Source organism: Bactrocera dorsalis, chromosome 2 (genome assembly GCF_023373825.1).
Source record: "Bactrocera dorsalis isolate Fly_Bdor chromosome 2, ASM2337382v1, whole genome shotgun sequence".
Lineage (NCBI taxonomy): Eukaryota > Metazoa > Arthropoda > Insecta > Diptera > Tephritidae > Bactrocera > Bactrocera dorsalis.
In genome coordinates, this window is record NC_064304.1 from 45,034,810 (window position 1) to 45,057,511 (window position 22,702).

The 22,702-nt window shown below is 39.0% G+C and overlaps 2 protein-coding genes across 4 annotated transcripts in view; both read right to left on the bottom strand.

Annotated features, from left to right (window-relative positions):
* The window catches only part of LOC105222913 (tachykinin-like peptides receptor 99D), a 453,112-nt gene that overhangs the window by 184,751 nt on the left and 245,659 nt on the right, over positions 1-22,702 (bottom strand). Inside the window, exon 2 of one of the 3 annotated variants that reach the window (XM_049450612.1) lies at positions 16,083-16,513. The exons of the other annotated variants lie outside the window; for them this stretch is intronic. Within the exon in view, the coding sequence (XP_049306569.1) occupies positions 16,083-16,148 (66 nt within the window). The 5' untranslated portion in view covers positions 16,149-16,513. The remainder of the gene's footprint in view (positions 1-16,082; positions 16,514-22,702) is intronic. 3 annotated transcript variants of the gene reach the window in all.
* The window catches only part of LOC125776876 (tachykinin-like peptides receptor 99D), a 53,064-nt gene that overhangs the window by 13,828 nt on the left and 16,534 nt on the right, over positions 1-22,702 (bottom strand). The gene's annotated exons all lie outside the window — the stretch shown is intronic.

Here is a 22,702-nt window from a genome sequence, read left to right on the forward strand (position 1 = left end):
GGCTTACGAAAGGTGTGTGCACTGTTTGTTCCGCACAAATTGACTGAGGACCAAAAATTGCCCAGAATCCAAAATTCGAAGGACGATTATTTGACCAAAAATCACATTTTAACCATTATCCACCCCTCGTATTTACCTGATATGGCACTGTGCGTCTTCTTTCTTTTCACAAAAATTCATTTGCCCATGAAAGGAGAGCGTTATGAAGACGTAGAGGCCATTCAAAAGCTTGCACCGGCATACTGGCAGCCATACCGGCCAACGAGCTAAAACACTCGTTCGACATGCTTTTGGACCGTGTAAAAAGCTGTGTTGAAGCAGAGAGAGACTATTTTGAATAAAATAAATTGATTTTGCCAAAAAAAACATTTGTTCTGTATTTTTTTTTTTAAGTCCTGTTTACTTTGGAACGCTCCTTGTACTCTTGCAATATTTTGCTACAGTGTATTACAGTTTAGTTCACCTAAGGGAAATGTTACTTTTTCCGACGAATCCAAATTTAATTTGTTTGCATCCCATGTTAATGCCACATAGCGTCTTAGGAAAGGAAAGATTTTTTTCGGAAAATAGTGCTTTTTCCACCATAATGTATTTGCTTTATTTCATGTAGTTTGTTATTGGACGGCTTTTTATACCCTGAACAGGGTATATTAAGTTTGCCACGAAGTTTGTAACACTCAGAAGGAAGCGTCGGAGACCCTCTACAGTATATATATAAATGATCAGTATATTGAGCTGAGTAGATTTAGCCATGTCCGTATGTCTGTATATATACGAACTAGTCCCTCAGTTTTTAAGGTATCGTTTGAAATTTTGCAAACGTCATTTTCTCTTCAAAAAGCTGCTCATTTGTTGAAACTGCCGATATCGTACCACTATAGCATATAGCTCACATACAAACTGAACGATCGGAATCAAGTTCTTGTATGGAAAACTTTTACATTGCCATAGAGCCAAAAGGGGAACTAAAGTATAAAAATATTAAAGTAGATTTTTCAGTAACTCATTGCAAGCACTTACAGGTTACAAACCAAAACGGTTTTTATGGAATTGAGTCTCGTACGTGGTGAGAAAACAGTTTAGATCTCAATCCAATTAAGAACTGCTGGCATTATGCATATGTATAAACTATAAGTTGATTATACGAAAATGCTTTAAACATGAAGTAAATAAAAGTGGTTGACTCTAAAAAAACACTGTCTAACTTAAGATAGCATGAACTATAGCTTTGCGCCATATATAGCCACTCTATAAAGTGCGTGTGATTTTTAACCGGGTGTATATGTATGTATAAATGGCCAGGGTGTTGAGATGAGCGAAAATCCGAGGGGCTGTCTGTCTTACTGTCTGTCCATCTGTGCAAGCAATAACTTGAGTTAAAATAAGTATTGAACCTTGGTACAAGTACTTCTTGGTTAAAAAGTAAGCATGATTTCGTAGATGGGCGTAATCGGATTATCGCCACGACCACAAAGCGCCATTAAATGAAAACCTATAAAGTGCCACAAATAAACACTAAATTAAGATAAAGAACTGTAATTTGGCACTGGGCTAAAACTTGTGGAAAAGTAGGCATGGTCCCGCCCCTAATAGGTTTAATGTATATATCTCCCAAATATTTCAAGATAAAATAACCAAACTCACTTTTGATAAATCCTATAAGAACCCAACCGACAGAGTGAAATGTGTGTGGATGAGATCGAAAGATAAGTCTGTGCCAGGCCGGCGAAAAATTGGATGGGATAAAAACCCCCCTCCTTTAGGTTATCCGCTCTACCGATTTCAACCAAATTCAGTGCATACGAGGGCTGCTATATATGTTTCTGGCATAATAATGAAAATAGGCATATTTATCAACGAAAATGTTTTTTTTTTTCGTTGGATTTGGCTCGTCTTGGAAGACCCACACGGTCGATTGCTGTTTTGTTTCAGACTCATACGCATAGATCCATGATTCGTCACCTGTGACGATCTTATTAACGTCTTTTGAAGCACCGCGATCGTATTTTTTCAGCATTTCTTTACACCAATCCACACGAGCCTTTTTTTGAGCGATTGTCAATTTGGCCGGGATCCAACGAGAACACACCTTTTTTACGGCCAGGTATTCATGCAATATCGAATGTATGCTGGTGGAAGAAATGCATAGGCTTGCCTCTATCTGAAGGTACGTTACATGACGGTTTTGCATTATCAGTTCACGTACGGCATCGATGTTTTCTGGCACAACGGCTGTTTTTGGACGACCTTCACGGAATTCGTCTTTGAGCGAGCGTCGACCACGATTGAATTCGTTGTAACAGTTTTTCACAGTGCTATAGGATGGTGCTTCATAGCCTCATACATCGATTTTAGTTCATCGATGCACTCTTGTCGTGATAATCCACGTCGAAAGTTGTGAAAAATGATCGCAAGAAAATGTTCACGAGTTAGTTCCATTTTTTGGCCGAGATGAATTTTTTTATTCCCTGTAAATAAAACAATTCACGATTAAATGACAAAACGTTCTGAGTGATGTTATGCTAAAAAATGTCAAACTTTCCAATGGAAATGTCAGATTGCACCTGGCAACGCCTAGTCCAGAAATATATATAGCAGCCTATGTAACTTTCTTCTGATATTCCTGAGTTCTTCTTCTTCTTCTTTACTGGCGTAGGCACCGCTTACGCTCTTCTCTTCGCTACGTGGCGCCAATTGGATATTCCAAGCGAGGCCAGGTCCTTCTCCACTTGGTCCTTCCACCGGAGTGGAGGTCTTCTCTTCCTCTGCTTCCCGCGGCGGGTACTGCGTCGAATACTTTCAGAGCTGGAGTGTTTTCATCCATCCGGACAACATGACCTAGCCAGCGTAGCCGCTGTCTTTTAATTCGCTGAACTATGTCGATGTCGTCGTATATCTCGTACAGCTCATCGTTCCATCGGATGCGGTATTCGCCGTGGCCAACGCGCAAAGGACCATAAATCTTCCGCAGAACTTTTCTCTCGAAAACTCGCAACGTCGACTCATCGGTTGTTGTCATCGTCCAAGCCTCTGCACCATATAGCAGGACGGGATAATTTTCTCCAGCAGCAGATTGAAAAAGTCGCACGATAGGGAGTCGCCTTGTCTGAAACCTCGTTTGGTATCGAACGGCTCGGAGAGGTCCTTCCCGATCCTGACGGAGCTTTTCGTGTTGCTCAACGTCAGTTTACACAGCCGTATTAGTTTTGCGGGGATACCAAATTCAGACATCGCGGCATAAAGGCAGCTCCTTTTCGTGCTGTCGAAAGCAGCTTTGAAATCGACGAATAGGTGGTGAGTGTCGATTCTCCTTTCACGGGTCTTTTCCAAGATTTGGCGCATGGTGAATATCTGGTCGGTTGTTGATTTACCAGGTCTGAAGCCACACTGATAAGGTCCAATCAGTTTGTTGACGGTGGGCTTTAATCTTTCACACAATACGCTCGATAGAACCTTGTACGCGATGTTGAGGAGGCTAATCCCACGGTAGTTGGCGCAGATTGTGGGGTCTCCTTTTTTATGGATTGGGCATAGCACACTTAAATTCCAATCGTTGGGCATGCTCTCATCCGACCATATTTTGCAAAGAAGCTGATGCATGCTCCTTATCAGTTCTTCGCCGCCGTGTTTGAATAGCTCGGCCGGCAATCCGTCGGCCCCTGCCGCTTTGTTGTTCTTCAGGCGGGCAACTGCTATTCGAACTTCGTCATGGCCGGGTAATGGAACGTCTGCTCCATCGTCATCGATTGGGGAATCGGGTTCGCCTTCTCCTGGTGCTATGTGTTCACTGCCATTCAGCAGGCTGGAGAAGTGTTCCCTCCATAATTTAAGTATGCTCTGGGCATCGGTGGCTAGATCACTTTTGGGGGTTCTACAGGGGTATGCTCCGGTCTTGAAACCTTCTGTAAGTCGCCGCATTTTTTCGTAGAATTTTCGAGCATTACCCCTGTCGGCCAGCATATCAAGCTGTTCGTGCTCACGCATTTCGGCCTCTTTCTTCTTCTGTCTGCAAATGCGTCTCGCTTCCCTCTTCAACTCTCGGTATCCCATCCCGCACGTGTTGTGGTCGATCGTAACGTTGCGAGGTAGGCAGCCGGTTTTCTCTCCGCTGCGACACGGCACTCCTCGTCATACCAGCTGTTCTTTTGCACTTTCCGAAAACCAAGGGTTTCGGTTGCAGCTGTACGTAAGGAGTTTGAAATGCCGTCCCACAGTTCCCTTGTACCGAGTTGTTGACGAGTGCTCTCAGAGAGCAGGAGTGCAAGCCGAGTAGAAAATCGTTCGGCTGTCTGTTGTGATTGCAGCTTCTCGACGTCGAACCTTCCTTGTGTTTGTTGGCGTGCGTTTTTGCTGCACAGAGGCGGGTGCGAATCTTGGCTGCAACAAGATAGTGGTCCGAGTCGATGTTAGGACCTCGGAGCGCACGCACATCTAAAACACTGGAGACGTGTCTTCCGTCCATCACAACATGATCGATCTGGTTGGTAGTTTTTCGATCCGGAGACAGCCAGGTAGCTTGATGTATCTTCTTATGCTGGAATCTAGTACTACAGATAACCATATTTCGGGCCCCGGCGAAGTCGATCAGCCTCAACCCATTTGGGGATGTTTTCTCGTGGAGGCTGAATTTACCGACCGTAGTGCCAAAGATACCTTCTTTCCCACCCTGGCGTTAAAGTCGCCAAGCACGATTTTGACATCGTGGCGGGGGCATCTCTCATAAGTGCGCTCCAAGCACTCATAAAAGGCATCTTTGGTCACATCGTCCTTCTCTTCCGTCGGGGCGTGGGCGCAAATCAGCGATATGTTGAAGAACCTCGCTTTGATGCGGATTGTGGCTAGACGTTCATTCTCCGGAGTGAATGATAGTACTCGGCGACGGAGTCTCTCCCCCACCACGAATCCAACACCAAACTTGCGCTCCTTTATATGGCCACTGTAGTAAATGTCAAGGACCTACTCGTCTCTGCTCTTGTCCCGTCCATCGCATTTCTTGGACGGCGGTGATGTCAGCCTTTGTTTTCACGAGGACATCAACCAGCTGGGCAGTGGCACCTTCCCAATTAAGGGACCGGGCATTCCAGGTGCATGCCCTCAAATCATAGTCCTTATTTCGTTTGCCATGGTCGTCATCAAAAGGGGGGTCACTCATCCGATGCTTGTTGTTTCTTTTCATTGGTAAGATTTTTTACGTGGCAATTCCCAAACCCAGCGCACAACCCTAAGTAGGGGATATTTCGCCTTCTCACTTTAGCTCGCCTTCAAACGGATGTTCTTAGGCTACCCAGAGGATACTTGGTCAAAGACCGGAAGTCGTGAGCTGCTTGAGTCATATGTAAAAGAATCGTTTCTGGCCACTCCCAAGTGAATGGCGATCAGAGAACTTTCCTCACTTGCGTGAACTTCTACACATGACTCCATCCTCCAATTATTCCTGAGTTACTATGGGAAAATCACATGTATATATTAGCCGATCTTTTCAATTTCTAAAAACAACATCAGCATTATTATTAGTATTACCATAATTAAATTAAAAATATGTATGGAGACAATAATGCCCAAAATAGGAGTAAAAACGACGACTACTCATATTCACATACTCTAAAATATAAAATAATTGTACCGAAAAATGTTGCGTGAAACCAAAGTTACTATATTTGCTGGAAATGGGTTTGCTATCCGGTTTTGATGCGGCAAAACGAAGCTATCGTAAATAAACGCACCCACATTGGTTTTCACGATATTTTGACTATGTTTTTTAATATTATTGGTATTTGTGTTTATCTTTCTCACCCTCACTCCTGCTACAAAGTGTTTTGCATTTTATTGCCTTTTTGTTTACGGTCTGTCGTTTACAGTAAATACCGAACGCACATTATTTTGTTTACCCTTCGTAAACTTTCATATTTCAAAGTGTTCGCCTAAGCATGGTATTTCGAAATTTCAAAGTATTTATTATACCCTTGCATGTTTCTAAAGAGTAGCTTAAGTAGACGAATACTTTTTTATCATCAGCAAATACAAATTGTAATAAATATGAAATTCAGGTGTATAACTTTTTCGCAGCTTTAATCTATCAATATTAGTATTTACTCTACAAAACTAAAGCGAAAGCTTTGAAAAAATATACACTTAACTCAGATACTATCTAATTTCTTTAACCCGTCTGTGAAAAAAACGTTGTCCACAGGCTTATAAACGAAATCACCATTACAGTGATGACCTTCCTATTTGCCACTAGTTTCTGACTCTTTGACCATGTTGTTACAGAGCCTGTAGGTATCGCCTTAATCGAGTTACATATGGAGTTATATATGTGTTATATATGTATGTATATATGTATATATGCATGATCAGAGTGATGAAACAAGTTGAAGTCCGCGTATTCTGTCTTTCCATCCGTCCGTCTGTGTAAGCATTAACTTGAGTAAAAACAAGAAAAAACTTTAACTTCGGTTGCACCGAAGCTAAATACCCTTCACAGGTGCATTTCTGTTAGTAACTATCTGTTCAGTTTGTATGGCAGCTATATGTTATAGTAGGCTTATCTGAACAATTTCTTCGGAGATTACATTGCTGCCTTAGAAAATAATCTATACCAAATTTGGTGAAGATACATTGTCAAATGTCAAAGTTTTCCATACAAGAACTTGATTCCGATCGTTCAGTTTATATGGCAGCTATATGTTATAGTGGTCCGATATCGGCCGTTCCGACAAATGAGCAGCTTCTTGAAGAGAAAATAACGTTTGCAAACTTTCAAAAAGATATCTTAAAAACTGACTAGTTCGTATATATACAGACAGACAGACGGACGGACGGACGGACAGACGGACATGCCTAAATCGACTCAGCTCAACATACTGATCATTTATATATATACTTTATAGGGTCTCCGACGCTTCCTTCTGGGTGTTACAAACATCGTGACAAACTTAATATACCCTGTTCAGGGTATAATAAGACGAGTTCGTTGATTAAAGTAATTGGACCATTACCACGCCCACAAAACGCCATTAAACGAAATCTTATAAAGTGCACTAAATAAAGATACAAAACAGGGATCGCAGTAGCATGGGGCACTTATTGGCTAAAGTTTTTGAAAAAGTGGGCATGACCGCCTCTAATAGGCATAATGTAAAGGGTGATTTTTTAAGAGCTTGATAACTTTTTTTAAAAAAAAAACGCATAAAATTTGCAAAATCTCATCGGTTCTTTATTTGAAACGTTAGATTGGTTCATGACATTTACTTTTTGAAGATAATTTCATTTAAATGTTGACCGCGGCTGCGTCTTAGGTGGTCCATTCGGAAAGTCCAATTTTGGGCAACTTTTTCGAGCATTTCGGCCGGAATAGCCCGAATTTCTTCGGAAATGTTGTCTTCCAAAGCTGGAATAGTTGCTGGCTTATTTCTGTAGACTTTAGACTTGACGTAGCCCCACAAAAAATAGTCTAAAGGCGTTAAATCGCATGATCTTGGTGGCCAACTTACGGGTCCATTTCTTGAGATGAATTGTTGTCCGAAGTTTTCCCTCAAAATGGCCATAGAATCGCGAGCTGTGTGGCATGTAGCGCCATCTTGTTGAAACCACATGTCAACCAAGTTCAGTTCTTCCATTTTTGGCAACAAAAAGTTTGTTAGCATCGAACGATAGCGATCGCCATTCACCGTAACGTTGCGTCAACAGCATCTTTGAAAAAAATACGGTCCAATGATTCCACCAGCGTACAAACCACACCAAACAGTGCATTTTTTCGGGATGCATGGGCAGTTCTTGAACGGCTTCTGGTTGCTCTTCACCCCAAATGCGGCAATTTTGCTTATTTACGTAGCCATTCAACCAGAAATGAGCCTCATCGCTGAACAAAATTTGTCGATAAAAAAAAAAATTGTCGAACACTGATTTTGGTAATAAAATTCAATGATTTGCAAGCGTTGCTCGTTAGTAAGTCTATTCATGATGAAATGTCAAAGCATACTGAGCATCTTTCTCTTTGACACCATGTCTGAAATCCCACGTGATCTGTCAAATACTAATGCATGAAAATCCTAACCTCAAAAAAATCACCCGTTATATACCTTCCAAACCATTCAAGATAAAATAACCAAACTCACTTTAGATAAATTCTATAAGAACCCTACTGACAGTGACATACATATGTGTGAATGAGATCGGAAGATAACCCCGCTCACTCCCCATATAACGGGACTGGTAAAAACACGATAAATCAATAACTAAATACGCCAGAGATGTCAAATTTTACCCCTGAGATAGTATGATAGGACCGGCGTAAAAATTGGATGGGGTAAAAACTGGACAATGGGCGTTTAACCGCTCTCCATTAACTGAAATTAAATAACTTAACATAACTTTTTTCTGATATTCCTGAGTTAGAGTGTTGAAAATCGCATATATATACTCGTATTAGCCGATATACTTATGCGATTTTCAACGCTCTAACTAGGTTAGGTCAGGTTAAACTGGTGGGCCAATAAGCCGCGTAGAGACCAGTTTTGGTCCTTTCCTAAGTCCAAGAGAAGTAGTCATCCTTTATGGTGCCTGTGCTTGACGCGAATTTTAACAAACTCTGTGGCTTCACTATCAATACTGCTCCAGTGTATCACACCGTGGTGACCCCAGATGCTTATAGCGTAGTTTTGCTAATGCGTAACAAGTGCATCAGAACAATAACTCGGATAGTAGATTTTCTTCCCACAGATGACGACATCAGACATTGTGTCTGAGTACTTATCGAAATGCCCTAGTAATTTGGAAAATGTTTACATTATACGCTAGCATAAAATTAGCACTTGAACGCAAAAAGAGATGTGTAAATTTTCATTTTTTAACCAGCCTTCTCGCTTTGGGTAATTACGCCTAGATGATGTAAATATAAACAAGCGCGCCACATATGAATGTTCTACTAAATGTTGTTTTACCGTTACTCTTTGCATCGCAATTGTAACAGCTTGGTCTGCTGATAAAATAACGGTAAACATCTATAAGGTCATAACTTAAAATTAATCAGCAAGTGAAATTATTACAGATTTTCTTAAAATTTACGCAAGTCAAGTTTAATTACACTTCTTATCATACTCAGGCTACACGCAGTTGCGTTTATGTAAAGTTGTTGGCTGTTATTATTTACTCAAATTAAGTTCATCTGCATATCAGAGAATAAAGGTAATTTAAAGTTCAGACTTTTTGGCGATTAGAGTGTAATAAATGTTGTCATAAGAGCTCATAGGCTTATATGCCCCACAGCTTTAAGCAAATGTTGCAATTAAGAGTAGCAAGGCGTGTTTAATGTGTCGCTACGGGAACCGAGTCAGCCACCATGTCACCATATGTCACCAACAAGTCTGAGAATGCGAGTATAGTGCACGTGAGCTAATTTTAAAGTGCAGATGTATGTATGTATGTATACATATGTAGGTGCCTTCATGCAGCATGCGAATGTTGTTTCAGAAAAAAAAGTGTTTGCATTTCACTTCACTTCAGCACGCCTTGTTCTATGTAATGCTTTAAACGCAGTTTCACTTTAAATTTAGCTCACCACTTTAATGCCAGTAATATCCAATTCTCTTCAGGCAGAATTATGTTCAAAATTTGCATTGTTCCGTCATTGACAATTCTTGACTAGCATTGAAAATTGAATTCGTTATAGAAGCTGCATGAAAGACAAAATAGGCAATAATGAAATATATTTTTGAATAATTTAGAATTACTACTGATTTCTCGAAGCCGCAAGCGAACATTCCTATTCAATATTCCTGTTATTTTGGTTTCCTTCTTATATACCTTTATCCGTCCGGCAATTTACATATGCAATTTGTTTTTGCCACAAATTTAAAAAGGTATTGAGCAGTTAATTCCTTTTACTAAATCATCATCAAATAAACGTGAAAAACGTATTTCTCTAGCATTAGTATTGCAGGGACTAAACAGTGTAATACGCGGAGTAGCACAAACCAGCCACTCAGAAGATGTAAGTGATGATTTGACGCAGAATATTGGTATTAATCCCAATGAATGAACACATACTTGGCAATACTATGCCCCATGTCACTAGTGTGGGAAGAAAAATCTACTAGCGTGCAGTACATAATCATAGACGACTACTGTCAGTCGAATTAAACACATTTTGTTTTGACCACGTGTGGAAGCGGGCGTGTCCACAGAACATAGAAACAGTGTATTTTATCCAGTAAGCTCGTCCGAAGAAAGCGAAGACTCTTCGGCTCGATGCACTTGTTAACCGATCTCGTAATGGAATACTAAGTAAAAAATCTTTATTTTTTATGTTATATGTATATCTAAGCTTTACTTATTTATGTACGTTGTGACAAAAAAGCACGCGTAAATTGTAATTTAATCCTCCCGGCAAGTGATATTTAAAAAAAATGTATTTCGCTAAGTTGTCCTCTTCTTCTTAATTGGCGTAGACATCGCTTACGTGGCGCCAATTGGATATTCCAAGCGAAGCCAGGTCCTTCTCCACTTGGTCCTTCCAACGGAGTAGAGGCCTTCCTCTTCCTCTGCTTCCCGCGGCGGGTACTGCGTCGAATACTTTCAGAGCTGGAGTGTTTTCATTCATCCATACAACATAAGCTAGCCAGCGTAGCCGCTGTCTTTTAATTCGCTGAACTATGTCAATGTCGTCGTATATCTCGTACAGCCCATCGTTCCATCGAATGCGATTTTCGCCGTGGCCAACTCGCAACATCGACTTATCCGTTGTTGACATCGTCCAAGCCTCTGCACCATACAGCGGGACGGGAATTATGAGCGACTTATAGAGTTTGGTTTTTGTCTGTCGAGAGAGGACTTTACTTTTCAATTGCCTACTCAGTCCAAAGTAGCACCTGTTGGCAAGAGTTATCCTGCGTTGGATTTCCAGGCTGACATTTTTGGTGGTGTTTACGCTAGTTCCAAGATGAACGAAATTGTCTACAACTTCAAAGTTATGACTGTCAACAGTGACGTGAGAGCCAAGTCGCGAGTGCGATGACTGTTTGTTTGATGACAGGAGATATTTCATCTTGCCCTCGTTTACTGCCAGACTCATTTGTTTTGCTTCCTTGTCCAGTCTGGAGAAAGCAGAACTAACGGCGTGGGTGTCGAGGCCGATGATATCAATATCATCAGCATACGCCAGCAGTTGTACACTCTTTTAGAAGATGGTACCTTCTCTATTAAGTTTTGCAGCTCGAACTATTTTCTCCAGAAGCAGGAGAGGTCCTTCCCGATTCTGACGGAGCTTGTGGTATTGCTCAACGTCAGCTTACACAGCCGTATTAGTTTTACGGGGATACCAAATTCAGACATCGCTGCATAAAGGCAGCTCTTTACCATGCTGTCGAAAGCAGCTTTGAAATCGACGAATAGGTGGTGTGTGTCGATTCTCCTTTCATGGGTCTTTTCCAAGATCTGGCGCATGGTGAATATCTGGTCGGTTGTTGTTTTACCAGGTCTGAAGCCACACTGATAAGGTCCAATCAGTTTGTTGACGGTGGGCTTTAATCTTTCACACACTACGCTCGATAGAACCGTGTACGCGATGTTGAGGAGGCTTATCCCACGGTAGTTGGCGCAGATTGTGGGGTCTCCTTTTTTATGGATTGGGCATAGCACACTTAAATTCCAATCGTTGGGCATGCTTTCGTCCGACCATATTTTGCAAAGAAGCTGATGCATGCTCCTTATCAGTTCTTCGCCGCCGTGTTTGAATAGCTCGGCCGGCAATCCATCGACCCCCGCCGCTTTGTTGTTCTTCAGGCGGGTAATTGCTATTCGAACTTCTTTATGGTCGGGCAATGGAACGTCTGTTCCATCGTCATCGATTGGGGAATCGGGTTCGCCTTCTCCTAGCGTTGTGCGTTCACTGACATTCAGCAGGCTGGAGAAGTGTTCCCTCCACAATTTAAGTATGCTCTGGGCATCGGTGACTAGAACTCCTTTGAGGGTTGTACAAGAATATGCTCCGGTCTTGAAACCTTCTATAAACCGCCGCATTTTTTCGTAGAATTTTCGAGCATTACCCCTGTCGGCTAGTTTATCAAACTCTTCGTACTCACGCATTTCGGCCTCTTTGTTTTTCTGTCTGTAAATGCGTCTCGCTTCCCTCTTCAACTCTCGGTATCCCATCCCGCACGTTTGTGGTCGATCGTAACGTTGCGAGGTAGGCAGCCTGTTTTCTCTCCGCTGCGACACGGCACTCCTCGTCGTACCAGCTGTTCTTTTGCACTTTCTGAAAACCAATGGTTTCGGTTGCAGCTGTACGTAAGGAGTTTGAAATGCCATCCAACAGTTCCCTTATACTGAGTTGTTGACGAGTGCTCTCAGAGAGCAGGAGTGCAAGCCGAGTAGAAAATCGTTCGGCTGTTTGTTGTGATTGCAGCTTCTCTACGTCGAACCTTCCTTGTGTTTGTTGGCGTGCGTTTCTTGCTGCAGAGAGGCGGGTGCGAATTTTGGCTGCAACAAAATAGTGGTCCGAGTCGATGTTAGGACCTCGGAGCGCACGCACATCGAAAACACTGGATTCGTGTCTTCCGTCTATCACAACATGATCGATCTGGTTGGTAGTTTTTCGATTCGTAGACAGCCAGGTAGCTTGATGAATCTTCTTATGCGGGAATCTAGTACTACAGATAACCATATTTCGGGCACCGGCGAAGTCGATCAGCCTCAACCCATTTGGGGATGTTTCCTCGTGGAGGCTGAATTTACCGACCGTAGTGCCAAAGATACCTTTTTTGCCCACCCTGGCGTTGAAGTTGCCAAGCACGATTTTGACATCGTGGCGGGGGCATCTCTCATAAGTGCGCTCCAAGCACTCATAAAAGGCATCTTTGGTCACATCGTCCTTCTCTTCCGTCGGGGCGTGGGCGCAAATCAGCGAAATGTTGAAGAACCTCGCTTTGATGCGGATTGTGGCTAGACGTTCATTCACCGCAGTGAATGATAGTACTCGGCGACGGAGTTTCTCTCCCACCACGAATCCCACACCAAACTTGCGCTCCTTTATATGGCCACTGTAGTAAATGCCACAAGGACCTACTCGTCTTTGTCCTTGTCCCGTCCATCGCATTTCTGGGACGGCGGTGATGTCAGCCTTTATTTTCACAAGGATAATGGAAATGGATAAAAACAACAAATTGATTTCAAGTTTTGTTATTTCTAACAAAATTTCGTTTGCGGAAACATTGCGAATGTAACGGTCGGAATTGTGCAAGAGTAATTCATGAATTTTACATGATGATTGTGATCGTGTGATTTTTTCTGTTCCCCAAACTGAAATTGGAGCTACGTGAAACACCTTTTTAGTCGATCGAAAAGATAAAACTTAATTTCTCTGAAGGAGCTGAAGGCCATTCGAAAAGTGCTTATGAAAAGTGGAGGACAGAGGATTGGAAAAATCTGAAAAAATCCTTGCATAGTGTTGCATCTGGGCGGTTTTACTTTGAAGGCGATAAAATAAATATTGATGAATAATTAAATAATTGACAAAGCAAAAAGTAGGCTTTCGCACAAAAAAGTCGTGTGTTAGTAATATTGTCATATTACTGGCCGTCCAGTAGCAAATAAATGAATGGGAACGGATATTCACACCTACAGGTGTAAATTTCAGCACCAGTTTTGACAGTATAGAACGCACTCATATCTGGATCATGGTCAAAGTTAACTACGTTGGCTGTGAATGCAAAATCTTACTCAACAAATAACTATCAATCCCAATTTATTCAAAAACTCGCGAAAATCAGGTCTGTCTTATGTTAGTGCTGCTTTTTTTAGTGGTTTGAAAGATGTAATTAATTATTCTGGAACTTTTCGAAGAGCTGGTTCCTTCTTCTTCTTCTTTATTGGCGCTAACGCGGTTATAGCCGAGTTTACAACAGCGCGTCAGTCGTTCTTCGGATGTCATGACCTCAAAAACTCGTAACGTCGACTCATCAGATGTTGCCATCGCCCATGCTCTGCACCATATAGTATAGTATACGGGTATGATGAGTCACTCGAAGATTTTGGTATTTGTTTGTCGTGAGAGGACTTTACTTCTCAACTGTCTTCTCATTTTGAAGTAGCACTTGTTGGAAAAAGTTATTCTGCGTTGAATTGCGAGGCTGACATTGTTGTTGGCGTTAATGCTGGTTCCAATAAAGACGAAATTATCTACGACTTCTGAGTTATGACTGTCAACAGTAAGGTAGGGGCCAAGTCGCGAGTGATATCTTTATCGATTGTCCAGTGAGAATTTCATGACATTTCGTAGATTGGAAGTGAAGTTATTGCGTTTTAAGTATCAGTATGTTTGTGTTATCGGTGCGAAAATGAGCTTCGAACAAAGAACCAACATTATATTTTGTTTTAAAATTGGTACAACTTTTACCGAAACGTTTCAATTGCTGAAGGCGATGATTGCCTATCCTGTAGCAGAGTGCACGAGCGGCTTCAATGTTTTCAAAGTGGTCGCGGGCCAATCAAAATCTGTACACACCGGAAATTCCATCGAAACTGTGCGTGAATTCATCAAAAATCAGCCGAAGTCATCATGGAAATTCATGGAAATGAAATTGAACATCTTGAAAACATCGATTTATCGCATCTTGATTGAACATTTGGGCTTACGAAAGGTGTGTGCACGGTTCGTTTCGCACAAATTGACTGAATTGCCCACAATCCAACACTCGAAGAACGATTATTTGACCAAAAATCACATTTTAACCATTAACCACTCCCAGTATTCATCTGATATGGCACCGTGCGACTTCTTCCTTTTTGAAAAAAGCTGTATTGAAGCAGAAAGAGACTATCTTATATAAATTAAATTGATTTTGCCAAAAAAACTTTTTTTTTTTTTAAGTCCTGCTTACTTTGGAACGCACCTTGGCTTCAAATGACAACGAATGACTGCGCACTTTTGCTTAATAGGTCAAGCCGATTAGGCGAACACAGTTATACTATGTTCAGACCGACACTTAATCACACGATTTCGGCTGTTGAATGGATTATCCCACTAATCTTAAAAATTTATCAAGATTTCGCCATACAAAAATGACAGTTCAAAATCACTTCATTGAAATGATTTGAAACTGATCCACGCTAAATCTGTCCGTGCGACTCTGTTTTTGCGCAATCTACTTGTCAGCACTGGAAATCTGTTACATTGTCACAGCTGATTTAGACACTGCAAAGGGAAAAAAATGTAAACAAACAAATTTTTTTTAAAGCAATGAATCTAATTTCACCTGAAAATCGACCAAGCAAATGAGAAAATGCATCCATTATTTCTATTATATGGAAAATATTAAAAAAAGACGGCTTTTATTTCAAAATACTATATGACAATCTTTTCTTTTGATAAATATTAAGCGATGTGAATTCTTGAATGACAATAACAGCTGTTTTTTGATCTTTCTAACGGCAGTGAGAACACTGTTGGATTTTGAAATGCTTAAGTGTAATCTAATCTTTGAAATTTTCGGTCTGAACATAGTATTACAAACAAAACGAAGAAGCATTGAGTTGATTTTAACTTTCCGGATTACAAAATTTTCTATTTTTGTTACACGAATTGAGAATAAAACATAATAATCCACGTCGAATATTTTCGTTTTACGTACAATAATATGTACTTTTTGTATTTGGAAACCCTTTAGGTGCTTATATTTTCATACCCTCTGTGATAAAAACATCAAATATCATCAATTAACATAATAATGAAACTTTTGGTTATAATCTGATCATGAATAATTCGAAGGTTATTAATTCTAATTTAGCCAAAGTTTTTGGAAACTGTAATTATTATAATTTGATTCCTTTATAATTTGTACTTACACCATTGTATCGTTAATTCCACTGTAAATATTCAAACTACAGTTATTAATGCCATAGAGTAACAGTGATTGATTACACCAATCAATGGCCGATGTCGTACCGAAAAGTTGTGAATAATTATCTTGTAGGTCGGCCACCAAGTCGCCGAAAGCAGCACGACTAGTTTCACTAGCGATGATGACGTCCAACTCGCCTCTACCGTTCCCACCGCCACTGCTCTCGACTTCATTAAAAGTGTCGACCTTGTAGGGCTCTATACTCCCAAAATTACTCACTGCCGTCGTTGGTGACATGTGTGGGTCGATCATTTCAATGCGGTAGAAATTGCCGCATATGTAAGTATACGTGAATCCCTGTTTGTTTGTTTAACATATGGCTTTCTGCTTTTTAAGTGGGCTTGTGTCTTTTGATGAATATTCCCTCTAGATTTTGTTTTGTCGTCTTTTCGTTGGACATTATTTACACAAGCACAGTTTGGTTTGCTTTATATTTGTTGTTCTTGCCTTGTACCTTTTTGGTTTCTGATTTCTGGTAAATTTATAGTTTGTTATTAGCTATTTTTGTCCGCATCACCTTTTACCACAACACAGTCGCACTCACACTTTTAAAATTTGTACGCGGCTTATGGATACGAGTATATGCTCTTTGGCGCTTGTTGTGTTAAAGTTTTGCGCTGAAAGCATAAGATGAAAAGATTGCAAAGTTTAGCATGTGACATGAATAATGTATTTATACATATAGAAATCTTTTATACATATTTTGTGGCTGCAAAGTTTTACAGGTATCAAATTTGTAGTTTATGTACTTTCCTAGCATTAATTTGTTAATTTCTTAACTGATTAATTAACTTTAGTTTCTTTGATTCTGCACGTGTACTTTTACAATATGTTACCAAATCTTTTGGGTCACCGCCTCCTTTGCGCTTGTTTTAATGAAGCTCCTTTTTCAAACAGAATTTTCCACTTGGCTTTTTTAAAGCAAGTGAAACACATACATATGTAGGTCTAAACTGCTCAAACTAATAAAATGATTTTCAATGATCTGGTATTAATTAGGACACCCAAGAAGAGAGAGCTCCTTAAAGCAGCTGTGACCACTTATTGGCCTTCGGACACAAGAAAATTACCTGATCTCATCGACGTTTTCAACACTCGACAAATATCCATGGCCTTCATGGAAAATGGATTGGACTTAAATTCGGAACATTACCTTATTCTAAATGATCATCTAAAAAAAATTGACATACTGGCTTATCTTTCTAACAGACACAGATTGGGAGTATTTCAAAGCTATTCTCGACAAAAATATTGATTTTAAAGCAAATATAATGATATTTTAGAAGATGAAGTTCATAAATTTGCGAAAACTATTCAAGAAGCGGCTTGGAAAAGTACTCCTGTTTCGAAACAAAAAAAAAACTATTACACTAAATATGCATCAGAGATTTTAAATCTCATAAAGAAAAAGAGAAAACTTTTAAAAGATGGCAAATCATGCGATTTCCTTAGTATAAAACAAAACTAAACAGCTTAACTAAGCTTCTCAGCACCAATATTGTCAAATACATCCTTCAGAAAGCCTAACCGATTCTGGGTCAAAAGCGACGTAGAAAAGCGGACGTTTTTTCAGAGAAACTAGCTAAAACAATTAGTCCTTTTATGTTCCATGGTACTTTACCGCAGCTGGAAACATATATAAATAAAATCCAACCAACAAATAAAGAAGTGAATAATAAGACCAAAACTAGATTTAAACCAAAAAACGCTTCCAACTTCGACTAGATAGTCACCTGATGGACCTGGAAAATAATTGCGTGCTTAATGTCAGATACGTCCGATTGTCTTGAAAGGTATCAAAAATAATTATGGTACAAAAACCTGGGAACAGTGCACATGAAATCTCGTCATATCGACCAAGCACCCTGTTGCCTATTTTGTCCAATCTACTTGAAGCTGTAACCATAAGAAGACCCCAGAACATAATTGAAGAAAACGACCTTCACCGATTTGGATTTATATCTCAACATTCCAGAATCAATCAAGTTCATCGAATAACGAGCATAATAGAAGATGAGATGGAAGAAAAATACAATGCATAGTTGTTTTTCTTGACATTATCCCAGGCGTTCGATAGAGCATGGCAACATGGCTTTCTTCATAACCTAAGAATTATCTTTCTACAGTATCTAACTGACCTAGTTGCCTCTTATCTCCTTACCTCAACTTCAGAATTAAGCAGGGAAACTTGAGACATGTTTCAAGGTTACACAAAAAATTAAAGTTAAAAGACCATAAATAACCGGCGCAGACTAAAACGTACAACGTTTCATAACCGTCTAAGAAAAAATATAAAAATACAAATATAAGTATAATATTTAGTTAAAAAAAATAAGAAAACAATAAAAGAAATCGATATTTATTGAAGTGTTTTTTTGTTTTGTTTCTGTGGCGTAAACATTTAAATCAGAATGCTTTCCGACGAGTGAGCTGCCCGTGAAAGAAGCCTCGATTCCCAAATTTAATCCACACATATGCAACGAATGTCCTTGTAATTGCGAAAACGGGTGATGTTGGGAGCTACAAACTTTGGAATTCGAATGGCATAGTCGAAACCGTTGCCTCGACGCCTTTTTTCATCACTGAAAGTTCTTCTGCGAAGTCGGTGTGGATTTTTGTTTCGGAGAAGAAGAGCCATATGATCAAATGCAAAGTTTACAATTCTGTAAAGGACGTACAGACAAACATTGATTTTTATACTCTTGTAACATCTTCCTGCAAATTATAATAACTTTCTTCAGGTAACGGTTGTATGTATCATTTAAAGCTAAACGAGATAGATGTGGAGTTTTATTCGTAATATGGTATATAAAAGTGATCTGGATGAAGATATGAGTTGGAATTCGAGTTATTATCTGTCTGTCCGTACGTTCATCGGTCAGTTCATGCAAGCTATAGATTTAGTAAAATCGAGATATTATGATCAAAATTCGCAAAGGTGTTTTCAGTTCATGGCCATGAATACAAATTGCCGTAAATGAAAACATATAAAGTGCCATAACTAAGAACTAAAATAAAATATAAAATTGTTATTCGCAGTAGTGAGAGAAACCTGTGTTTTTCAAAACCCGTGTATGTGATATACATATCTTCCGAATCGCTGAAGTTATTATACATACATCAACTAATTTTGCTGACAAGTCTGTTTAGCACTTCTACATGCACTGGAAAAATGGGTAAAATCAGGTGATAATCACGCCCATTCCCCATGCAAAGCTTATGTTGAAAACTACCAAAAGTGCGATAACTCGCTGAATAAATGCACTAGAATTATTAAATCTTGCATCCAAAAGGGTATAAAAATGCCTTATTGACAAGTACAAAAATTAAACAATAACGTCGCACCCCCCACATTTATTCTCCATACCTTTTTATATTTAAAATTTTATGTTTTAGATGAATGTTGCGAATTGTTAAGACTTTTTCAATTTCCAGGCGATCTTCTCAACATATTAGTAGTTAAGGACAATTGCATTAACCTGAAAAATAACATTTTTTGAAATATCATATATATATCATTTTATTACAATTTCAGGGCGTTTTTTTCACAATGTAATATTTTATAGCCTGACATATGACATCAATTAATCACAATTCTTTATTTTTTTAAATAAATACTGTCAATTATTCTACTTTTAGCCCAGTCACCTTATATACATTGTTATTTGTATATTTCTTTAAGCTCTCCAGTACTACTATGCACACTATACTCGTATACATACATACACACTTCCTACAGAAATTACATTGTAAACATTGTACGAAACGAAATTGGAGGCAACTTCCAGGTGTCGGCATGCAATTAAATTGTAAATAAACGTAATTATAAAGACGCTTGCAACGCTATACTTGCACATTTGTAGACACATACATACATTATTGTGCGTGCATTGTAAAGGCAATAAAAATATGAATGTGTAAGCAATAAAGGCTTAGCTGTTTTGCCTCAAATTTGCGAGCAAATCTACTAATACACAACTTAAATAAACCCACTATAAATAGTATAACGTCATAAATTTTGTGATTCTACATAAGCGTGGCAAAGAATTCGGGGAATTGAGTAATTTCTAATTTAATCCGATTATATATCCTTCGAAATTAATGATAATAATTGCTGAATTAAATAAGATAAAAATTCGCTGTTAAGATAACAGTTTTTTAATTTTGTAGAAAGTCTACAAATAAACGGATTTAATTCGATTTTTTTAGACATAAGTAGTTTAGAATTTTTTGTTGATAAAATATTTATTTTTCATTTCAATTACTGTATTTCTATTTTCTTGGCCAACTCAATCATTGATGACTCAAATGTGCCGTCATACTTTCATTGTGGCTTCAACAAGCCGTTCAGACGCGTTGGGATGGTAGGTAGGCCATGGCGTATACGTAATAGCGCATTAAGCTTAGTGCGAAGAGAAATACTAATTCCTTTGCGGTTGTGGAAAGTAATTAGTATGAATCGGTTCTTGGTGAATCTTCATCTCGACTTATGTTTTTTTCATATTTTTGTTAGAAATTTTATATAAATCTATCCGCTATCTATTTGGAAAAATTCCCTTACAATTTGGATATAAGAATTTATCAGAGGTTGTGGAAAAAAATTATCTTAAATTAATTTTCATATTTATAGCTTTAAACATTGCAATAGTTGTCCAGATTTAAGAACTACTGACAATATGAGCAATGCGCAGCCTACGCTGGGCGAAAGAAGGGAAGTTCTAAGCTTTATTAATTTACTTTTCAGTAGACTCTCAAAGTCAAAAGGCTTAAATAGTAGCATTTAGCACCTGCTAAAGTGGTTGACAAACTAATTATAGACAATGGATCAGCAGTCGTCTAGGCAATCAAGCCGCATTATAATCAGCTATTTATTTGCGTATTTATAAAATATTGTTTTCGTTGTAGTTACGCCTCACTGCACAAATCAATTAGCAAATTACTTAACGATACTAAAGTTTAATCATTTATTTACCAACAATTCATAAATTATTCCTAATATTGCACGTGTGTAACTTTGACTTAACTATTCAACTGAGTTGATTAGATATATCTTGGCAAGCTCAGTTCAGTACAATTCTAACAAAACATTGAAATAGTCACGCCTAATTTTGAAAACAGCCGTTCAGTTTTGTTGCCTATTTGATAGCAAGTATCGTCCAATAACAGAACTCCACGATGAGTGCTCAATTCTGTAAAGCACAGAACTACATCATGACCAAAGGCATAAAAGAGTATTAAAATAAAAAGAAAAATGTTTTGACGGGTACTGGTTTCAACTTGACGGGCTGTCATCTCATGCTGTGAATGAAATTACTCTGCTTATGCCACAAAAACACACCAAGCGAATTTTAAAAAGGGGACCATTTACAAGTCTAGTTTGAACGGTTGAGTTCGAACCCATTGCTTTAGCGACCGATGTGTTCGAAAAAGTAAATAAAACAAGCAGTGATTAAAAGATATTTATTTATAAAATATTTTGTAAACGGTCATTCTTAACACATTGACGGACAGTAGGAACAAGTAAAGTTCGAAAATTGACACTATGTGTTTTTGTAATTTTTAGAATATTTAAAATATAGTTTTACTATTTCTGCTTAAATAAACTTAATTTTGAATAATTCAGCACCTTTAATTAGGTTGCGGCCATAACCGTCATGGCGCCAGCGCACTCTAGACTTGAAGTAATGCACATTTGTGCTGCGATCGCCGCAGTATCTGTAAACGACCGTTTCGTTTTAGACGGCTGTCGCCGTCGTGCCACATAGTGAACTTCGCTTTGACGGCTATAGACGCAAGTGTCCGTCAACGTGTTAATAAATATATCTTGTTTCTTGATACCCTGAACAGGGTACATTAAGTTTGCCATGAAAAGTGTGAAACTTTGAAGGAAACGGCGGAGACTAATAATACCAAGGGTGTTGTTTTTATACGTGTGGTTTTCAATGACGATAGTTTTCTGGGGTTGGTAGTTTCAACAGCTGTGGTTCGATTTATACCCAATTTCAAGAATAGACGCCGAACGTTCATTAATCGCGCCGCATGGTCGGTGAATGGGTTCAAAAAGAGATGGCCATCTATCTCGATTTCCAGAAGAACATATTCCTCAGCGATAAAGTTAATAAAAAAAGACTTTCACATTTGGAGTGATGACAATCCACAAGCCATTATTGAGATGTCGTTACATTCTCATAAAATCATTGTTTGTTATTGTCTTTGGGAAGAGAGAATCATTGGTCCTTATTTCTTCAAAAATTAAGCTGACAATAATGTTAGAGCTTTGATTAATGATTTTTCATGCCTGAGTTAGAGGATATTGCTGTATACGACCCTTTTTTTTCAACAAGACAGCGCTATATACTCTACAGCAATACGATATAATCAATTTATTTAAGGAAACTTTTGGTAAGTGCATTATCTGTCGCCGTGGGTCCGAGGTGTCACCACCAAGATAATATCGGACTATTTTTTGTATAAGTTTATAAAGCCGCTTTTCTAAGCAGATTAGCCAGAGATGATTGACGCTTTCGTAGAGAATATTCGGCGTGTTATTTTTGAATTACGGCTTCAATCGCAAGAAGTGGAGTATATTTTTGAAACATACTAAGTGATGGCAAACCCTTATCCTTATAATAAAGCTAAGCTCTTGCCCATAATATCAAATTATTTGCGGTTTATTTCTTCTTGAAAACCAAATGTCTAAAAACACACCTTTTATACAGGGTGTCACAAAACTAACGTAGGATTTAAATTTGCCGTCGTTTCAAGATCTTTTCACAGTTGACGAATTTCAAACACTATTTCAACCA